The sequence below is a fragment of the Alnus glutinosa genome, chromosome 1 (genome assembly GCF_958979055.1).
Source record: "Alnus glutinosa chromosome 1, dhAlnGlut1.1, whole genome shotgun sequence".
Taxonomy (NCBI): Eukaryota; Viridiplantae; Streptophyta; class Magnoliopsida; order Fagales; family Betulaceae; genus Alnus; species Alnus glutinosa.
In genome coordinates, this window is record NC_084886.1 from 32,787,632 (window position 1) to 32,810,227 (window position 22,596).

The 22,596-nt window shown below is 39.4% G+C and overlaps 1 protein-coding gene across 4 annotated transcripts in view; it reads left to right on the forward strand.

The window, feature by feature from the left end:
- The first annotated feature begins 10,405 nt into the window (after positions 1–10,405).
- The window catches only part of LOC133878610 (uncharacterized), a 52,535-nt gene continuing 40,344 nt past the window's right edge, over positions 10,406–22,596 (forward strand). For 2 of the 4 annotated variants that reach the window (XM_062317178.1, XM_062317196.1), the window contains exons 1-3: positions 10,407–10,526; positions 10,789–10,931; positions 18,461–18,986. In XM_062317178.1, coding sequence (XP_062173162.1) covers positions 10,794–10,931; positions 18,461–18,986 — 664 coding nt within the window. In that variant the 5' untranslated portion in view covers positions 10,407–10,526; positions 10,789–10,793. Of the gene's footprint in view, positions 10,527–10,662; positions 10,703–10,788; positions 10,932–18,460; positions 18,987–22,596 lie in introns of all 4 variants that reach the window. The other 2 variants (XM_062317185.1, XM_062317203.1) reach the window with 2 other exon arrangements.

Sequence of the window (22,596 nt, forward strand, 5' to 3'; positions counted from 1 at the left end):
TTTAAACAAAGAATGTCCAGACGCTCGGTCAAGACGTCCGGACGTGAACCCGATATCGCAGAAAACCGTCCGAACGTGGCTAACTTCTGTTCGGACGCTCGCCTGCCAAAGCCCGAATCTCAGCAATTTTAGGTTTCCTGCAAGCCTATAAATAGAGGGTCCTAGACTTGTTTTTTGTACAGAATTCGACAATGAATTCCATAGTGTTTAGAGATGGTGTTTAAGGAGAATCGAAGATTCGCTAGCTCTCAAGCCGTTGCCGGTGTGTTCTCAACTGTTCGTGTGAAATCTATCTTAGGGGTCGGCCCTAAGATAAAGGAATCCATAAAAAACCCATTCAGGTGGAAGATCTGGTTCGAAAGCATTCACAATGGGCTTCGTGTCAAAGTTAAAGGTATGACTACTGCATAGGGTTATGTGAGTACGAGTGTCTTGTAACTAGCTTTGTTTTTGGATAGTGGATTTCCTGGGTTTGGCTGCCCCAGAGTGGTTTTTTTCTTCACATAGTTTCCACTTCGTAACAAATATCTTGTCTTATTTAAATTCCGCATTTAAGATATTTGTTTGCACACAAACACATACACTTGGTTAAATTAGAAGTCAATAATTATTTTCAATTGGTATCAGAGCTTAGTACACTCTGTTTTAGATTTATTTCTTGAGTGTATCCTTTTGACTTCTGTTTCTGATTATTATGTCTCAAAATCTTAATTCTATTCTGCCCTTTGATGGGACGAACTATGTTCTATTGCAAAGCTCGAATGCGCTTCTTTTTAAAATTTATTGACATCTAAAAAATTGTTGAAACTGGTTGGATTAAACCACAAGAAACAGACGAAATTACTGTTATTCAATGATAAAGCCCTCCATGCACTATGTCAAACACTTTTACCATCTGAATTCGCAAGAATTTCAAATTGTGAAATTGCTAAAGATGTATGGCAAATTTTAGAAACAACATATCAAGGCACAAAACTAGTGAAATCTGACAAGCTTCAAATGTTGGTTTCTAAATATGAAGAAATTAAGATGCTAGAAGAAGAGACATTCGGAGAGTTCTACACTAAGATTAGCGACCTAAGAAACTCGATGGTGGGTCTTGGAAAGCAAATCTCGGATGTAAAACTCATCTGAAAGATACTAAGATCTTTGCCTGAGCTTTTCAGGATTAAGGTGACAACTATAGAAGAAAGCAAAGATCTAAAGGAGATGAAGATTGACGAGTTGGTAGGTCTCTTCAGACATATGAATACTTCTTACCCCCAGTCAGTAAGGCAAACACAATTGCCCTCAAGGCATCTAAGGCATCCCAGAAGAAATCCAAAGTCTCATTTGACGAAGACTCAGATATTGATGAAGATGTAGTGGCAATGTTAGCCAAGAACTTCGAGCGATTCATGAAAAGTAATAAATTCAAGAAGTTCTCTGACAGACTAAGAAAAGCTCCCCACACAACTGATACAAAAGAAGCAGAGAAGAAAGATCCGAGGGGTCCCCAGTGCTTCGAATGTTCAGGATTTGGGCACATCAGGACTGAATGTGCAAATCTGAAGACACAAAGAGGAAAAGCCTTTAATGCAACTCTCAACGATGAGTCTGAGAAGGAAGAAGAAACTCTTGAGGAAGAAAAATTCCTGGCCTTCGTGGCCCCACATGAAGATAAGGAGGATTCTCAGTCCTACTACTCTGAGAATAGTGAAGAAGAAGATATGCAGTCAGCCTATCAACTTCAATATGTAGAATTCCTAAAGCCAAGGGAGAAATACAAACAACAGGTACTAGAGCTTAACAACCTCAGGATAGAGAAGACCTCTATGCTCATAAAGACCAATGATTTAGAATAGAGGCTACTGGAGACACAGTTGCAACTAGAGAGAATTTCAGACGAGAAGCTCACTCGCATGCTCTCCATTCAGAAGTGCCCAACTGACATGACCGGACTTTGGTATGTTCCTCCTTCCATTTCTGATACTCCTTCTACCTCCAAGACCATTTTCGTGAAGCCAGTTATTTCCAAATCTCCACCCTCAAGAGTGGATAAGGGAAAAGCTGTTATGGAAGGGGAAGTTCCTATCATACCTTAGCCTCCGGCCAAGCTTCCTATCTGAAGAAAGCCTCTCAAATGCCATCACTGTGGCAAGCCAGGGCACATCAGACCTAACTACCCACATTGGCAAGTTCAAAGGAAGAAAAAATGGCAGACTCCTAAAACTCCCATGTGTCACTAATCTGGAGTTAGCAGTCATATAAGACCTAAGTGTCCTCCACCTAAGTCTCTCAGGCAGTATAGATATCCGCCCAGAAATCATGTTCCAAAGCATCAGCAGCTGCAGAAGCCTACTCAAGCAAAAAAGACTTGGGTCCCCAAAAAGCTGTATATGGAAGAACAGAAGACTGCAGGAACGGAAATCTCCTATGAAGGAACATCTTCCGTCAGTTCCTTCATGAAAGATCTGGTCAGATTTCTGGCACTACAGCTTAAGAAGGAAGGACAGGACAAGGACGAGGACACCAACTCCCCGAAGGGGAGCAGACCTACCTAGTAGGTAAGGTCACACATGCCTTAGATTATGGTTCCTAAATCCTAGAGCATGTCAGGTACACTTGCATAGTTTATTTTATTTTATCATCTTATAAAAACTTTGCATGTTGTTTTGGAATTATCGTTTCTATCCCTATATTCCCTCTTGGGTTGTCTTGAGGAAATTCTGCAGGTATTAAATATGGATGATAGTAAAAACACGTCGAACGACTGTTTTTCTATCTTGGTATTATCAAACTTCTCTCCCTAAGGACAGGTTTGTTTTTACCTTACATGCTAGGTCTATATTATCTTCTATATTGTGAAACATGGTTGTTGTTTTAAAAAATATAATTAAAAAAAAAGGGTTAAAGAATGCAGAGTTTTATTGTCCCATTATATAGCTTCCATATATCTTATGTATGTTTAATTGATGTCTCAGTTTTTGATGCGTATGTTCTTTTGCCTTTATATAATTGAGAGTTTCTCTTGATATTTGCAAAGGTTCCCAGTGGCATCCATAATAGATAGTTGTTTTTCTCATGCGATGAAAAATTATGCACTTTCCAAAGGCTCCCCAAAGGTATTTTTTGTCTCTCTTCTGACTTTTAGCTTTTGGAAATTTTAAATGAGAGATTTTTTTTTAAGATGGTCAAATTGACCAACTCGCTAGTTGAATCTAGAACCCATAAATTCTTGCATTCTTTCTAGGTTGCAGCACCAAGTGATAAAATGAATTCAACACTGAATAAAAATGGATAAATAAAAGGATCTACTGCTTATGCTATAAATATGTTCTTGATCTTGTCCCTAAAGAAACAGTCAGTGACAACATCATTGCGGAAATAGACGGTCACTAAAGGACATAGTAAAAGAAAAGTGTTGCAGCTTAGGGGGAGTGTATCAGATGAAGGTAACTAGGCCCTAGCATAATAAGGTTTGACTTTTGACTGATCTAACATTGATTTTCTCTCTTCTTTGAAAAATTTGGGTGATTTAAGTCATATAAGTGAACTTCATACCTTATTGAGAAAGTCTTCACACACACACACGCATTGTTTGAGTTAACTTTTCTATTGAAATTTTTTTTTTCTGCAGGGAAATTCTTGTGTTTATTAAATCTTAACTCTCAATTATATCTTGGGATATTTTTGAAATGCTAATTGAACTGAGATATCAGTATTATATACATGAGTGCTCTGGAAATTATTTGGGAAATATTTTTCTGCTCTTTTTCAGTTTTTTTGTGTGAAGCATCCAGACGGTGTTTCGTGTCGTCCGAACAGTGCTCCTGTATTTTCGGACAGTGATTTTGGTTGTCCGAACGATACAGTTGAAGCGTCCGGACGTCCATTCTTCTTGTCCGGACGAGTGTGTTTGTGCGAACTCTTACGTGGCACTACGTCCAGACGTCACTTAAGTTCCATCTGGACGGTGAACCCTGTAGGGTTAAATCGCATTCTCCTTGGCGCCGCACGTCACTTTCTCCTTTCTTTTTGTTTTGTTTGTCGGCTTGTGCTTTTTCCTTGTGATTTTTATGCGTAATTCTCAAGTGCATGTGCCATCTTTGCAATTCATCTCTACCCCACGTATGTTTTTAATACTCTTTTACTAATTTATTTTAAGTTTCTATGCTTAAAATAGTTTGTTTCTGGGTTTCTATTATTTTGAGTTTAATATGTATTATTGCTCAAAATTCTTTATTATTTGGATTGAGATTTTGCATATTTGGTTCTCGATATTCTTTAGATTGTGATGAGACACCCAACATTGACTTTCTTTATGATTTCTTTGGGACGAGACCACAGAGAGAAGACAAGTCTCACTCCCAGATCAACATCGGTGCTTTTGCTCCTATGCACCGATTTTTAGCAAAGGTGGTTGCGACAAACCTTTGGCTTCAAGCTCGTCGGAGTGAGCTTACTCTTAAGTAGGCCACCATTCTTTATTCCATAGTGATGCAGACTCCTTTTTGCATGTGCAAGCACATATAGCACACTATGCTCGAGGTTCGCGATGAGAAGAACACGAGTTTGTCTTTTGGGTGTTTGATCATTCAAATCTGTCTTCAGGTCGTAACAGATATTTCAGACTCTGAGCCCCACTCACGAATTCCAGATCCCCTTGGCATACAGACTCTCATGAAGTCTAATGCTCAGTTGCGGCACGTGGCTCAAGGCGGTGTTTCTCAGCCTCCACCAGTTCCCCCTCCAGCAGCTACATCATCATCCTAGGCTGTGCCCCCTACTTTTGATATAGAGGTTGCATTTACTCAGCTGATGTCATCCATGGGAGCTCTCAAGTGTGAAGTTAATCTTATTGGAGAGCGTGTTGAACAATGTCAGATTGACATCGGGGAGTGCTTACAGTACCATCACTCCAAGCCTGATGATGAGGACTGATTTCTTATTGTTCTTTTTGTTGTTTGATTGTATGTAAACAATTTTAAATTTGTGCTGACATTTTGATGTAATTATTAAAACACTTATGGTTTTTAATACTATGTTTACCCTTTGTCATTGTGTGACAAAAATGGGGAGTATTTTTTGGTTTTTAGACCGGGAATGTATTTCTAAATCGGTCAAGTGTTTTTGTCCCAGAATGGCCAAAGTGGGAGTTTGTTAGTATTTTATATTGGCTACATTTTGGATAAATAAAAACATTTTATGTAATGGTTGCAAATTAACAGGATGGTCGGTTTTCAATTCAGAATCTTCTTGTATTAAGACAATGTTCAAATCAAAGTAAGTATTTGATCACAAAAGATGTCCACGAAGAGTCATTGCAAAATCCAAGACAAATCAGCCGGTTCCTGTGCAATCATCCGGACGAGCCTCTGAAGGCGTCCGGACGCCCCACAGTGTCTTACAGATAACGATGAAGACGTCCGGACGTCAGAGCAGCACCGTCCGGACGCTAGGTCAATCAGTATTCAACAAGTAGTTGGATTTCAGAAGTCGACACTGTTTGTGAAGTCTCTGCAAGCCGTCCGGACGACGTGGCAACACGTCCGGTCGATGTCCAGTATTTCAGAATATTCCAGAGTTCCGTTCGAACTTGGAAAGGATTTTAGCGATAACCGTCCGGACGCTCGGTTAAGCCGTCCGGACGTGAACATGATAAAGATAGAATTACGTTGTTTCTGAAAGGATATCGCAGAAAACCGTCCGGACGTGGCTAACTTCCGTTCGGACGCTCGCCAGCCAGAGCCCGAATCTCAGCAGTTTTAGGTTTCATGTAAGCCTATAAATAGAGGGCCATAGGCTTGTGTTTTGTACAGAATTCGACAGTGAATTCCATAGTGCTTAGAGACGGTGTTTAGGGAGAATCGAAGATTCGCTAGCTCTCAAGCTGTTGCCGGTGTATGCTCAACTGTTCGTGTGAAGTCTATCTTAAGGGTTGGCCCTAAGGTAAAGGAATCCATAAAAAACCCCTTCAGGCGGAAGATCTGGTTGGGAAGCGTTCACGATGGGCTTCGTGCCAGAGTTAAAGGTATGACTACTGCATAGAGTTATGTGAGTACGCGTGTCTTATAACTAGCTTTGTTTTTGGATAGTGGATTTCCTGGGTTTGGCTGCCCCAGAGTGGTTTTTCTCTTCATAGAGTTTCCACTTCGTAACAAATATCTTGTCTTATTTAAATTCTGCATTTAAGGTATTTGTTTACACACAAACACACACGCTTGGTTAAATTAGAAGTCAATAATTATTTTCAATCCTTTCTATTACCTTTCATCTTAAAAAATAATAATAATAAATTGTTTATAAAATAAAGGGTTAAATACATATTTTGTACATGTGATTTAAAAGCTTTATTTTTTGGTACCTCAGTTTTAAGTCGCATTACAGATGGTACCTGAGTTTTGGGAAAAGACGGACTTGGTACCTTCGTCTATTTTTTTGTCCAATATTTAATGATCTGCCATGTGTCAGCCCATGAGGGTTGACGGGTTGACACGTGGCACAATAAAAAATAAAAAATTAAAAAATTAAAAACTTTAAAAAAATTCTAAAAAAACCTTCACAAAAAAAAAGCCTCAAGCCACCCTCAAGGGCCAGAAGCCTTACAATTTATTTATTATTATTTTTTTCTCTTTAGCCATAAGGGTGGCAGAACCACCCCACCCCCAGGCTGTCCTGGCCACCCCCATTTTGCCCAAAGGGGTGGCTAAGCTACCTTTTTATTTTATTTTATTTTTTAAATTTTTATATAATTTATTTTTTAAATTTTAATTAATTTTTAAAATTTTTTAATTTTTTAATTTTTTTTTCTAATATTATGCCACATGTCAACCTTCAGGGATTGACATGTGGTAGACCGTGAAGTATTTGATGAAAAAATAGACGAATATATCAAGTCCCTCTTTTTTGAAAACCAAGATACTATCTGTGATGAGAATTAAAACTAAAGTATTAAAAAATAAAGTTTTTAAACTACTGGTACCAAGTATATATTTAACCTTGAAATAAAAAAGAGAAACTATACTTATGCCCCTCGAATCAACATCCTATTTGCAATCACCTCATCAAACTTAAAAAATTTACAATTAACCACTCAAATTACAAGATGCTTTCAGTTTTCCCCATTTGTCAGCATTTTTTATTTATGCTCCGTTTGTTTCGACGTAAAATGGTTTCCGTCGTAAAATATTTTCGATGAAATCAATTTCAAAAGAAATTATTTTCTTGAAAATATTTTTCGGCGTTTGGTTCGCACAAAAAAATTACTAAAATTGAAAATGCAAATGTCGCCGGAATCCGGCGATGACCGGTCGCCGTCGCCGGAATCCGGCGAGCATGTTTGGCCGAATCCTGCCAAAATTGCCAGATTCCGGCAGGACACCTCCGGGCCAGGTCAGATCCGGCCGGATCCGGTCATTTTGGCCGGATCTCGGCAGGATCAGTGGCCGAATCCGGTCAGATCAGGCCGGATTCCGGCCAGATCCGGTCATATCCGGCCGGATCCGGTCATACCCGGCCGGATTCCGGCCATTTTGGCCAGATCCGTGTCCGGATCCGGTCAGATCAGGCCGGATTCCAGCCGGTTTCTGTCCATGACCGGATTCCGGCCAAATTCCGCCGGCATTCGGCGCAGTTGCCGGATGTAGCCGGATTCCGGCAGCCGGCAGTATTCCGGGGGTCGGATTCCGTCGCCGGCATTATTCCAGTGACTTGATGATGCAAGATTCCAGTGCTGCCTATTTTTGAACGACCGACTATTGCTGGATTCGACCAGTCAGATATCAAGCGTGCGTGTAAAGACGAAGAATATAATTTTGGAAAACGATTTACGGTTTTTAAAACCGTAAATCGTTTTCCAAAAATTAAAGAAGGTTTTACGGTCAAACCGAAAATGGTTTTCGTTGACCATTATTTTTGCCCCTACCAAACACCGTAAAATACCGAAATCATTTTCCAAAAATCATTTTACGCCGAAACAAACGGAGCATTACTTGAAAGAAAAATACACCACGTGACACACACATAACTCAAAAGATCCATTTATACCCTACACCAGGTCAAAAAAAAAATAAAAATAAATAAATAACGGGGAAGGTAGGCTTCGGTAGAAGCCGTGGCTTGTGGGTCTCAACCTGGCTAGGCCTTGTGTTTCTGTGAGACCCTTGGTTTGGTTTCAGGTCTGGCGAGAGGAGGCTTTTATTTATTTTTTAATTTCGCACATATAATATGTATAATGAATAATTTCAATCACAATGGGTCACGTGATGCATTTTTTTTTAGCTAAGCCTTCGTTTGTTTTCTATGTAATTTTTTTTTTTTTTTTTTTTTTAATGTTTTTAGCAAAATCATTTATTGACATTTACCTCGTATTAAAAATTAGCCATGACAAAGGCACGATGCTGGTGGGAGTAGCTGGCAGCTTATGTCAACATCTGGCAATTTCAGGTTATAGTGTTTGGCGACCTCTAGTGGCGGAGAATAATTTGCGAGAGAGAGCGTGCAAAAAAGAGGACGGGTATTGTGGGTTGAGAAGAAAAAGCTTAAACTCGAAAATTTGTTTACGAAAATTACAAAAAGAAAAAAGAAAAAAAGAAATTATTTTATGTAGGTTAAATGAAGTTTTTTTAATTAACCGAAAATGTTTTTAATTTGATCAAGATTTTTTGGTCGTACAAAACACCAGAAAATAAGGAGAATAGATTTTCCGTCGAAACAAACAAAGCCTTAATTAAAAAAAAATGCTAATTAATTTCAAAACATGCTAGAGATATATTAGAATTTTTGGCATGTGTTATTATGTAATTAAACGATGTTAAATACTTTATTTTTTTGCTCCAAATGGACTGTGACACATCTTAAAAGTTACGAAAAATTTGTTGTGTGCATAATTTTACCGGATCTGGCTTCCATGCGGTAGTTTTAAACTACCGCATGGTGTTGTAGTACAAAACGGTACTGTTTTCCATTTAAAAAAAATTTGCAAAATTTTAAATAAATTTAAAAATTATAAAAATAATAATACCAAAAATATTAAAACAAAAAAAAAAAACTTAAGGGGTGGCCGGCCACCCCCTTGGGCAACACCGGCCACCCCATTATTGGCCAAGGGGGTGGCCTGACCACCCCCTTGGCCGATCTGGGGTGGACGAACCACCCCATTCGGCTTTGGGGGTGGTCCGGCCACTCCCAAAAGGCCAAAAAACAAAACAAAAAAAAAAGTTAGGGGTTTGGGGGGTGGCCGGACCACTCCCAAGGGTTTGGAGGTGGTTTCGACCACCCTATACAGTCGATATGGGGTGGCCAAGCCACCCCCAAGGCCTTTGGGGGTGATCCGGCCACCCCCAAAACCCAAACTTTTTTTTGTTTTGTTTTGTTTTGTTTTGTTTTGTTTTGTTTTTTTTTTTTTTGTTTTTTTTTGTTTTTGGTTTCTAGGCCTTTTAGGGGTGGCCGGACCACCCCCAAGGGTCTAGGGTGGTTTTGACCACCCCATACGGCCGATCTGGGGGTGGCCGAGCTACCCCCAAGGCCTTTAGGGGTGATCCGGCCACCGGCCACCCCAAAAACCTAAACTTTTTTTTGTTTGTTTTTGTTTTTGGTTTCTAGGCCTTTTAGGGGTGGTCGAACCACCCCCAAAGCCGACTAGGGTGGTTCGTCCACCCCATATCGGCCAAAGGGGTGGTCCGAGCACCCCCTTGGCCAATAATGGGGTGGCCGGCATTGCCCAAGGGGGTGGCCGGCCACCCATTAAGTTTTTTTTGGTGTTAATATTTTTGGTTTTTAATTCTTATTATTTTTATAATTTTTAAATTTATTAAAAATTTTACAAATTTTTTTAAGTGGAAAACGATACCGTTTTCCACTACAGTACCCATGCGGTAGTTTTAAACTACCGCATGGAAGCCGGATCCAATTTTACCTATTAACTTTATTGGGATTAGATAGATTTTGGGAATACATGAAAAACAAAAGAGAAATGTGGGAAATTAAGGAGTCCGCAATTTTTTTAGGGAAATGCTTGAACCGTCCCCCAACCGGCTATTTCAATTAAAAAAGCCATTTTTTTAATCAAAAAGTGGCTCCTAATGTGACATCAAGAGCCACTTTTTGATAAAAAATGATTTATTTTACCAAAAAGAAGCAAACAGAGGACGGTAAAATGTCCCCAGCCAATCGGGCCTCATTTTTTTATTTGATTGGATAAGGAAGGAGTGTGCATTGAGAATGCGTTTAGCATTTACTTATTTAAAAGGGAAATGATTGATATGTCCATCTTTTAATAATAAAATAATATATTATATAAACTGAAAATGAAAAATCAGAAAACCATAGCAAGTTTAAAGGCGTTTGACATGCTTGGCGCGCTTACCGTCCTGACAAGCGCAGAATCACGAAAATGGCATGCTTTTTTGTCGTCTACTCAGTCTATTTCGGATACTATACGATTTAAAATAAATAAATACACTCAATACTATAAAATGACTCACTTCTTCGTTCTTACACACATTTTGTTTCCCATCAAACTGAGATTCTGAATTTGATCTTCCGTAAATTCTTTTATCTTTAGTTTCACTTTCGCTCTCTCTTCCACTACTTCCCTTCTTTCTTTTTCTTCTTTAAACCCTAAAACCCTAATTTTTCGTGTTTGAGTTTCCTGCATTCTGAGCTTTTCTCACCTTCCAGGGTTTTTTCATTTTTATTGCTTTCTAGTTTTGAATTTGAGGTTAAATTTTTTATTTTTTATTTTTTTTTTGTACAGCGCTTGTTTGATAAAGCTAATTCATGTTTATTAATTCATTGACCCTGTAGAGGCCATGAATGAATCAGAGGTGTGTCCAACTGAGGATGCTATTCAGGCCTTTCTAGACTACTTGGTTGACCCAATGCTTCCGGCTAAATCTTCTTTGCGGGATACCCCATCACATTCTCATCAGCAATCAGTCGCGAAACAGGTGCTTCATCAATGTTAAAATTGTGTGGTTCTCTCTTTCGCATGGTTCGCTTGTGGTAAACAATGCCATTTTTGTGTTCTTGAATATTTGATGGTGGAGTAGATAATGCTTAATACATCTTCTGTGGTTGGGAATATTTTTTTTTACCTAATTTGCCTCAAATAGCTTAAATTTTCTTAATTTGCGAGTTGGTTTGTTTTTTATTTAGCCTAAAACTCACTTCATTAAATTGGGTTTGGGTTTGATAAATGAAGTCACTTGCATGTGATGTACCTTGATCACTGTTCTATTTTTCTCTATTCAACAATGCATTATTGTTTTAAGTATATTGAAGCTATTATTTGATTTGCAAGAGACTATGTGGGGTTTTTCAGCTGATTGTCAAAGACAGAAAATGTATCATTTGTCTAATGCACCTGATTGTCTGTAGATGATGCTTCCTGCATTTAAATGTTACGAACTTCTTAATTTTGTTATGCAAAGGGAACCCCAATAAGTTCTAAGGGGGTTGTCTAGATGTCTTGATGGTTTTGGATTGGCTTGACAACATGAAAAGATTAGATGCTGTTGAGGTTTTGATTTTGTGAGAGTTTAGAGTAACATCTTGGAAAGTCTTCTCTGTGAGTACTCAATACAACATGTTGGGATACGACCTAAACCCAGATGCTTAGCTAGTTGATTTGGGCCTAACAATGTTCTATCAATCACTTATTCTTATTATTATTACTCGATATGAGGCTCGACCACTTAACCAATCACACAATTTACATGTGAATATTCCAACAAATATCCCTCATGTGTGAGACTCCCATTGTACCACATCAAGATACAGTTCGGCTAGTGCTCTCCCTCAAACAGAAACCTTTTTCTTAACAATCTAAGTGTTAGACATCAACTTTGGGAGGTTCCAACTACATACATAGTCGGCTTAATTCTCATCACCACTGAAGCCGTTACTCAACCATGAGTGGAACTAACATGAGAGTCACCATCTCCCTATTAGGGGAGGCACCAATAACCTGCTCAATGGCATCGAATGCTTGCCTTATTCAACCATCATTTTTGGTACCACTTGTTGGGTTTTGGGGTTGTGAAAGTTGAGAGTTGACACTTTGTGGAGTCTTCTTTGTGAAAGACTATATAATATGTTGCGATACAATCTCAATACAAAAGCTTAACGTAGTGGGTTTGAGTTAACAATTTCATATTAACCACTGTCACTTTTACCCTATGTAGAGCACGGCCACTTAACCAATCACAATTTTGAGATAGGAATATTCCCATAAGATGCTGTTTAAACAATTTATCAAGTGAGCTGGTTGTGATTGCCAGGGGGCTATAACTGCTTGTATGTGCCTACACCAACACATTTTTTTATTTTTTATTTTTTTTATAAGTAATTAAATTCATTTAAAGCGCAACGGTGCAATCCAAGTTCATATGAAGTATACAAGAGAAATACTTAATCATAAAAAAGAAAAAAAGGTCAAGAAAATTATGAAAGCTAAAAAAATAAAAGCAATCAAAGGCAGCTGCCCACTGGTAAAGGGTATTGAGGAAAAAGCCTTTAATTCTACCATAGTTCTTTCGCGGCCTTTAAAATTTCGATAATTTAATTTCTCTCAATGCACTCCACATTAGGTAGGATGAAACTATCTTTCACACTGTTGCAATATGAAGACTACCAAACTGCCCTTACCAACAGGCTAAGAGGTCTAAGACCTACTCATTTAGACATGACCCAATCTAATCCAAAAAGACTGAAAATAGTATCCATAATGCACTAACAATCTCATAGTGGAGTAATGTATTGCTCATAAAAAAAAAAAAATCTCACAGTGGAGTAAGAGGTGATCAACGGATTCCCCACTTTTTTTTTTGTTTGCATATGCAACACCAATTTACCACTATAATATGCCACTTCCTAGATTATCCGTAGTGACGATCTTCCCTAACACGGTCGATCAAGGAAAGAACGACACTTTCAATGGAATCTTATTCCGCCAAGTACTCCAAGGAAAATGAGTACCATCACGGGGAATTAAGACATTACAGAATGATCTGACATCAAACAACCCTCTTTTAGAAAAGGCTCAACAAAGCTTGACTTCTCCCCGTCTCAATCTGAAGGAGTAAATCAAATTAAAGAACGAGGTAAAAATCCACCTCCGAGTCATGCACTGCTCTTATAAAATTAATGTTCCATTGATGAGTCACTAGAAAATTCCAAATGATTAGCCACTAAGCATTCTTGAAGTGAGTAATATTGAATAGCTCCGGAAAAGCTACCTTAAGTCTCTGATCACCACACCACATGTCATGCCAAAATCTAATATTGGAGCTGTTATCCACCTCAAATCTAGAATGACTAGAAAACTCCCCCAACTCTTAATAATTTTTTTTTTTTTTCCATAGATCCACTCCATACAACCCATGAACATCTTTAGAACACCATCCACCCTACGAGTTGCCATATTTAAAATCTACTACGATCCTCCACATAGCCTCTCTCTTATGCACATAGCGCCGTAACCACTTCCTCAAAAGAGCTTGGTTGAATAGAAGTAAATTTTGGACCCCCAACCCCCTTTAGAAATTGGAGAACAGACTTTAGACTAGCTTACTAGGTGAAATTTGAACTCTTCACCAATACCACTCCATAAGAAGTCGTGTTGAAACTTCTCTATGCGATTGACCAACAGGGGGCAAGAGACATGAAAGAAGTAGGCATATTAGATAAAATGCTCTTAATCAAGGTAATCCTCCCACCCTTTGACAAATACCTTCTCTTCTAACTAGTCAAACAACACTTTCTTTTCAATAATGCCATCCCAAATAGATTTTGCCTTAAAAGAAGCTCCTACTGGAAGACCTAGATACTTCATAAGCAAAGAAGAGATCCTACAACCCATAATATTAGCCAAACCAGCGACATTATCGACATTGCCAACAGGGACCAATTTTGATTTTGCCAAATTAATCTTCAAACTTGAGACAACTTTGAAGCATAAGAACAAGCAACACAAGTAACAAAGGTGATCTAGGTTTGCCTCACAAAATATCATGGTTTCGTTTGCAAACAAAAGATGGGAAATGTTAAGCGCACCAACATTCCTGGCTTGAGAGAAGGAAACCTTTTGTCTCCTTCGTTGTTTATTATTGTTGTAGATTCTTTCTATAAAATGATCTCTGCTACACTAAATATGGGCTTTTTATAAGCTTTTATGTTCCCCACTTAAAAGCTTTTAAAAAGCCCATGTTTAGTGTAGCAGAGATCATTTTATAGAAAGAATCTATAACAATAATAAACAACGAAGGAGACAAAAGGTTTCCTTCTCTCAAGCCACGAGAACTAATAAAATTCTGTCAGACTGCTGCTCACAAATATAGAAAAACACACTGAAGAAATACAATGTGCTATCCAGTTACGCTATTTTCTACTTAAAACCGTACCTATTCATCATATACAACTAAAAATCATAGTTGACATGATCATAAGCCTTTTCAATATCCAATTTTCAAAATACACTTGGCTCCCTAGATCTGATCCTGCTAGCAAGGCATTTATTAGCTATGAGAACGGAGTCTAGAATTTGCCTACTCCTGATGAAAGCATTTTGAGGCTTGGAGATGATCTTCTCCACTACCATTTTCAACTTGTTAGCTAGGATTTTGTAAACTCCACCCGCTAAGCTAATAGATCAAAAGTCCTTCATATTAACAACCCTTGATTTCTTTGCAATAAGAGTAATGAAAGTAGCTTTATGACTTCTTTTAAACATTCCTCTGGAGCGAAAATCGTGGAATACATTCATAATATCTTCTTTAAGAACATCCCAACAAGCTTGGAAGAATGCCATTGTAAAACCATTAGGGCCTGGGGCCTTGTCGCTGTTTAGAGCTTTCATCACCTCAAAAACCTCACATTCCTCAAATGTTTTCTCCAACCAAATGACCTCATCCTCACCAATGGAGTCAAAAGAAAGGTCATCCAAATTAGGCCGCCAAATGAACTGTTCGGTAAACAAACTATTATAGAACCTCACATTGTGTTCTTTGATCTCATTATGATCTGAAGACTATACCATTAACCAACAGAGAACCAATGGAGTTATTTCTTTTATTTGAGTTAGCCACTTGATGGAAGAACTAAGTGCGCTTGTCACCCTCTTTTAACCACAACGTCTTTGATTTCTATCTCCAACTCACCTCCTCCAAAAGAGTAGTCCTCTCCAAATTACTATTGTCTTCATCCTTCCTCATTTTCTCCTCATCACATAAAGTTCTATCTTCTTCTAAACCCTCAACGTAAGTCATTCAGAAAAAGCTCCCCCCCCCCCCCCCCCCCCTTTTCTTCTCTACACTATTAGACACCTTCTCATTCCAGACTCTTAAATCAACTTTCAATGTCTTAAGTTTGCGAGTCAAAATGAAACTCGGAGAACCTTGAAAGCGATAAGAAGTCCACCATTGTTTCACTCTATCCACAAAACCATATGATTTTAACCACATGTTCTCGAACTTGAAATACCTTCTACCTCCGTGAAAGCCTTTGCAATCAAGAAGAATAGGGAAATGATCCGAGCACAATCTATGCAACCTCTATTGGAACAATTCAGGAAACTAGGCTTTCCAATCAGGAGAAACGAAAAATCTATCAATTCTTGACCAAGAGGGTGGATCCCGATTGTTCGACCACTTAAAAGAACTGCTTACAAGAGGAATATTCATGAGTCTCTGATAAACAAATGAAATATGAGAGCTCCACCATAGCTGGATAAAAAGGGCTCTACCCGATCTCTCACTAGGAAAACGGGTGATGTTGAAATTTCCCCCTATACACCATAACAAGTTCCATCAACTAAGCGAACCAGCCAATGCATCCCATAAAAATCTTCATCACAATTAGAATTAGGACCATAAACACTCGCAGAAGCCCAAGTAAATTGATCTTCGATATTTCTAAAAGAGCAAGCAACAATAAATTTCCCCACATACTCTTTGATGTTTTCCACCACCCTGCTATCCCACATGAGCAAAATTTCATGGAAACCTCCTTTGAATGTAAACAACACCAATCCACATGATGACAACCCCACAAACTATGCAAAACGCTACAAGGCATATGCTCCAGTTTAGTTTGTTGAAGATAAATAGCACCCACCTTCCATTCTTTGAGCAAATTTATAATTCTCATGCGCTTATCCCCCTCATTCAACTCTCTTATATCCCCGCATAACAATTTAGGCTTTGTAAAGAACCGAAAGAACCCTCCTCTTAACTTTGCATTGGCTAGAGCTACCACATTTAGAATCATAATTGATAGAACATGACAATTTTTAAGTTCTCTTTTACCTCTGTTGGCTAGTTTGGAATTGGAGGCCCACTCCTCCTGGTAATGAATTGTTGCAATGGTTGCAAACAAAGCCACAAGTTCCTTTTCAAGCTCTTCACATGAAAATCCCATATAATGACGGAAGCCCTTCACCTCCTGTAGGACCCAATCTGATGTTGTTGGCCTTGTACAATTAGAATTTTCATTCACGCCAGGGAGGCAACAACCAAAGGCTCACAAAAATGGCTTTATCAAGAGAGGAAAATTCCAATTTTGAGCAAGGCATACTATTCTCTTCGACACAACACAAATCATGCCTAGCCAAAGTAGAAGAATCTTCAACACCGGAAAAACTAGCATATCTCTCATTGAGATCATGCCTCTCTCCTTAAACAGATTTGAGTGCTCTTTCCCCTTACCAACATTGAGAACACCCCCCCACCCCTCAACTTATGCAGCCAAACCACCAATACCCATGAGTTTAGCGTCAGCAACAATGTTTGCGCTAAGATCAATAGGTTTGCCAATGCTCGATAAGCCTTCAAATCTGAAGCATCATAATTAGAACCAACAACAGCCCAAAAGTGGAAACGATCCTCATCGCCTTATTGCCAACAAAATTTGAGCTTGGAGATGGAAAGAGAGGCTACGGTTGAGTGTCTGCCGACGAGACCTTTGACAGAATGCCAACTGGCAAGAGGACTCACTCTGTCGTCCCCCGAAATCCCCTTCCGATCTCCTCGTATCTGAATAACAAAAGCTATGGGACTCACTAGTGAAGCAATCAGAGGTCCATCGGGCTAGACAGAACTCGGGCCTGCACTTGCAGAGCTCACACCAACATCCGAGCTTGACCCGGAAATGGATGAAACCCCAATCTGCGATTTTACCCTCCACTCAAGCGTGGTTTAACTTTGGGCCGAATCGGGCGTCTAGCCCGAGAGACTAGCGGGCCCTTACCCCTAACAATCACTCCTTTAGTTTGGCCCATCAACATGGAGTTGGGTTCTAGAGCACCAGAAAGCACCTTCCCTTTTGGGTTGGGCTTCAACCCCACAATAATGACCCCCACTGGACTGACTTTATTCTCCAACCCAGATAGACCTAGGTCCATATCCAAACATTCAATTAATCGGTCCATCTCTCCTCTCAAGCTCTCTAGCTGGACCCGTAGGTCATAAAGGTCACAACTGACTTCTTTGGCACCCTTTGAGCCACTCACACCGTTTGTAGCATAGGTTGTCTGATAGTGTCCTTCAGCAAAAAAACTGGGATTTACTTCCTCAGGCCCTCCCTGACTATTGGCACATTGTACCTTCGATACTATAGCGATAGGGACGGTAGACTGAATCCTACATTTTGTGGTGTTTGTCGTACTCTTCTCTAGCCCAACTAGCACCTCCTTATAAGACTTCTTTGCAGCTGCCTCACCCAACACATGCATCATGAATGCTGACGGTTGCACCACCGTGCTAGACGATGGGTACCCACAGAGAGCTTCCCTTACACGTTGCTCTCTTTCTATCGCTGAATGGCGGTTGGAAAAAATCTAAGAACTTGTGCAATTCTAGAGAAAAGCCCAACCAGCCACTACCACCTCTATGTTTCGGAATGACCACCAAACCTCTTTGTCCCCCTCCATACTCTGCGACTGCCAAGAAGCGCCCAAATTTGTTTGCAGAATGTTGAACAATAAAAGATTTATTCCCCACACTAGAAGACTTCACAAACTCTTTCGAGCAAGTAGAGCCTCCATGGTGGCCAACAGCCAGCTTGCAGTAACTTTGCTGAGGAAGACTAAACGAACTTAACCCTGCTTCTCTCAAAAACCCATAGAACTGATACTCCAACCTCAAATGTGAACTCAAAAGACTTAGTTTCAACGTAGAACCAACTCGAATACCCATTGCGGAATACCAGAATAAAGAAACTAGGATGAAGCCTTTGCTAGATGAGGATCGTCGGGACGCATCCATACGGGTCGACAGGAAGGAGAGAGAGAGAGAGAGAGAGAGAGAGAGAGAGAGAGAGAGAGAGAGAGAGAGAGAGAGAGAGAGAGAGAGAGTATTCACAATTTCTTCTACACCAACACTTATGCCACCAATGCATACATGAATAGATTTATACTTGCATATGTGGCCCTAATCCTCCACTCTTAACTGCTTGTTTTGCCTTTAAAATTGATTGCTATTAGGTGCATGCCGTTGTGTTACTGTACAACTACTACCTCAGGAAACGTCAACTACAACTAGAAGTTTTGGGTTTTGAGGCCTTTTGCAAATTGGCTGTGATTTTGAAACCTACTTTGTTGGCGCATATGAAGCTCATGCAAAGATCCAATGATACTGAATTGGATGACTTGGATAAACAGTTTTCATTGACAGAGAAAACAATCATGGAAGCATGTGATATATCTACAAGTTTAGATGCATCCAAAGACATCCCAAATATAGAGAGATGGCCAATATCCAAAGTTGCGGTTTTCTTATTTGACTCCAAGAAGGAGAACTGCTTTTTGCTATTTAGTTCCATCACCCAGGGTGTTTGGTCAGTGATTGAAAAGGACTTGGATATCTCCAACCTCACTTTAGAGGTTATGACGGAGGCAAAACAGGTGGACAAAAAGAAAAGATTCATTAGAAAACCTTCAAAAGGAGAATCAAGTGTCGATGAATCTGGTTTGCTCCAGCTTGCATATTTAGCTGTTAATGAGGCGACAGGTATGCTATGTTCCTTATATATTAATGGGTAGATGAACAAATTGTTAAATTTTGAAACTGCAGTGGAACATTTTTCTTTTTTAACGATTTTCATTTGTGAGTTGTTGCTATTATATTTTGAGTTTCGTATACTTTGCCGCCCAATATTGTAGAATTGTAGAGGAAGAAGAAAAATATTCTTATTGCTTGATAACCTCATGCGATTATATAGTTTAAATAAGAGAAACCCTACGAACTAATATGGAAAGAAAATAGACAACACAATCAGAATAAAATCAGAGAATAAAATATGGAAAGATCCGTTATTTTACTCTCTCTCAAGCTGAGTCATAGATGTCTTGCATGCCCAGCTTGGATAAGGCTAAATGAAGAGTACCACTAGAAACACATTTTGTCAGCATATCCGCCAATTGTTCTCCAGTCTTCACATATGGTGTGCAGATGATACCTTCTCTGAGTTTTTCTTTCATGAAGTGTCGATCAATCTCAACATGTTTGGTTCGATCGTGTTGGATTGGATTATGAGCAATACTGATGGCTGCCTTGTTGTCACAATACAGTCGCATTGAGTCATTGGAGTCAAACCCAAGCATTGCCAAGAGTATTTTCAACCATAATGTTTCACACACTCCTTGAGCCATAGCTCTAAATTCTGCCTCTGCACTAGATCTGGCAACCACAGATTGTTTCTTGCTCTGCCATGTAACCAAATTACCTCCCACAAATGTGTAATAACCTGATGTAGACCTTCGATCTGTAATCGAGCCAGCGCAATTTGCATCTGTATAGGCTTCTATTTTCAAATGATCATGTGGAGAAAACAACAGTTCCTTACCCGGTGAGGATTTCAAGTAGCGAAGAATGCGATAAATAGCTTCCATGTGAGGCTCTCGCGGAGAATGCATGAATTGACTCACCACACTAATAGCATATGCAATGTCTGGACGGGTATGGGATAGATAAATCAATCGCCCAACCAATCGCTGATATCTATCTGCCCTTATCCATCAAGGGGCTTTCTCCACATTTGTCTAGTTTAACATTTACTTCTACTGGATTGTCAGTAGCTTTACACCTGAGCATTCCTGTTTCTTTAAGAAGATCGAGTATGTATTTTCGTTGGGAGATAAATATACCATGCTTTGACCTTGTTACCTCAATGCCCAGAAAGTACTTCAGAGTCCCCAAGTCTTTTAATTCAAACTCATTTGCAAGGCGATGTTTTAAATTCTGCATCTCCCCATCATCATTGCCTATCAAGACAATATCATTAACATACACAATTAAAGCTGTTACCTTTCCTTGAGAGGAATGCTTGATGAAAAGTGTATGATCAGCTTGACTCTGCTTGTAACCAAATCTCTGCATAGCCCGGGAAAACCCCTCAAACCATGCTCTTGGATATTGTTTCAAGCCATACAAAGCTTTCTTTAGTTTGCACACTTTTCTTACTAAGGACGAATCTTCCAATCCCGGGGGAATTTTCATGTAAACTTCTTCTTCTAGGCCTCCATGAAGAAATGCATTTTTCACATCAAATTGATGTAGAGGCCAATCCAAGTTTGCAACTATAGATAATAGAACCTTAATTGAGTTCATCTTTGCTACAGGTGCAAATGTTTCCTCATAATCAATCCCATAAGTCTAGGTAAAGCCTTTTGCAACAAGTTTGGCTTTGTATCGTTCCATAGAACCATTGGCCTTATGCTTGATAGTGAATACCCACTTGCAGCCAACGACCTTCTTTCCATTAGTAATTTGACCAAATCCCAAGTCTTGTTCTTGTGAAGAGCTTCCATCTCTTCATGCATTGCTGTCCTCCATTTCGGATCACTAAGTGCCTCTTGTAGATTTCTAGGAATAGACACAGAAGACAATTTGGATACAAATGAACGATATGGTGAAGAGAGATGTTGATAAGAAACAAAATCAGAAACTGAATGGTGTGTACATGACCTAACTCATTTGCGTTGTGTAAAGGGCAGATTTGTATCATTGACAATAGGTATTACAGAATTCATATCAAAAGCAGACGAAGTAGTACCTGAGCCCGAATCAGATGTTTGGTATGGAGCATTAGGAATGGTCTTAGCTTTCTGGCGTCTGGAGTAAACTCTCAACTCTTCAACAGGTGGTGTAGATGGCTGATCAGTAGGTTCAGTTGAAGACTCATTAGTAACCTATTGTTGCTCTGGCTCTGGCATAGGAGTAGGGACAGATAATGGAGTTAAAAAATCCTCTTCAATCTGACTTTCCCACTGAAGAGGACTAGGGGTGGACGAGAAGTAGGATAGTTGCTTAAAGAAAGTGACATCCATAGAGACAAAGTATTTTCTGGATGGAGGGTGATAACATTTGTACCCTTTTTGAGTGGGAGAGTAGCCAACAAAGACACATTTGAGGGATCGGGGGTCTAACTTACTTTTAGTAGGACCATGAATATGGACAAAGCAAACGCAACCAAAAACTTTTGGAGAAACACATTTTGCAATATAGAGAGGTGGGGACATCACCTCGAGAGGTGTTTTGAAATCTAGTACCCGAGAAGGCATCCTATTGATGAGATATGTAGCAATGAGTAAGGCGTCCCCCCAATAAGATTTGGGAACATGCGTGTCAAGCATAAGGGAATGAGTTACCTCTAATAGGTGCCGATTTTTCCGTTCAACCACACCATTTTGCTGCGGAGTATCAACACACGTGGTTTGGTGGATAATGCCTTGTTCGCGAAAATAGGCCTCGAGATTACTAGACATAAATTCGCCCCCATTATCAGAGTGAACAATTTTAATTGTGGCATTGAACTGAGTTTAAACCATCTTATAAAACATCTGAAACATAGAAAACACATCACTTTTGTCCTTTAACAAGTAGACCCATGTGGTCTGGGAAAACTATCAATAAAAGACACAAACCACCGATAACCAGATAAAGAAACCACTCATGAAGGACCCCACACATCAGTATGAACAAGAACAAAAGGTGCATCACTTTTATTGATACTAGGAGAAAAGGACACGATGGTGTTTTGAAAGTTCACAAGTTTCATATTGAAACTTAGAAACATTATTATGCAAAAATAACGCAGGAAATATGCTTTGCAAAATTAAAAACGAAGGATGCCCTAAACGTTGATGCTAGAGCCAGATTCTAACTGCCGAGTCATCCGCCCAAACTGTATGATAAGCTTGTATGAGCCGACCATGTGTGTCGGGCTGAGAGTCCATATAGTACAGGCCATCCTTCAAGCTCCCATTGCCAATCATCTTCCCCGTGGCTAGGTCTTGGAAGAAGCAATAGTAAGAGTAAAAGATTACACGACAATTCAGCTCAATGGTAATACGTGCAATGGATAAAAGATTAGCAGCAAGGTTAGGGACATGAAAAACAGAGGCCAACGTCATAGAAGGGGTCACAGAAACAGATCCTTTACCCCGATATTGGCGACAGAGAACCGTAAGCTATTCTAACTTTGTCTCTGCCTGAACAAGGATTATATGACGAAAATAAAGGAGACATACCAGTTATATGATCAGTGGTACCAGAGTTGATGACCCACAGATCATCTGGTGGAGTACAGATTCATTCAGAGTAGTGGCCAAATTACCTA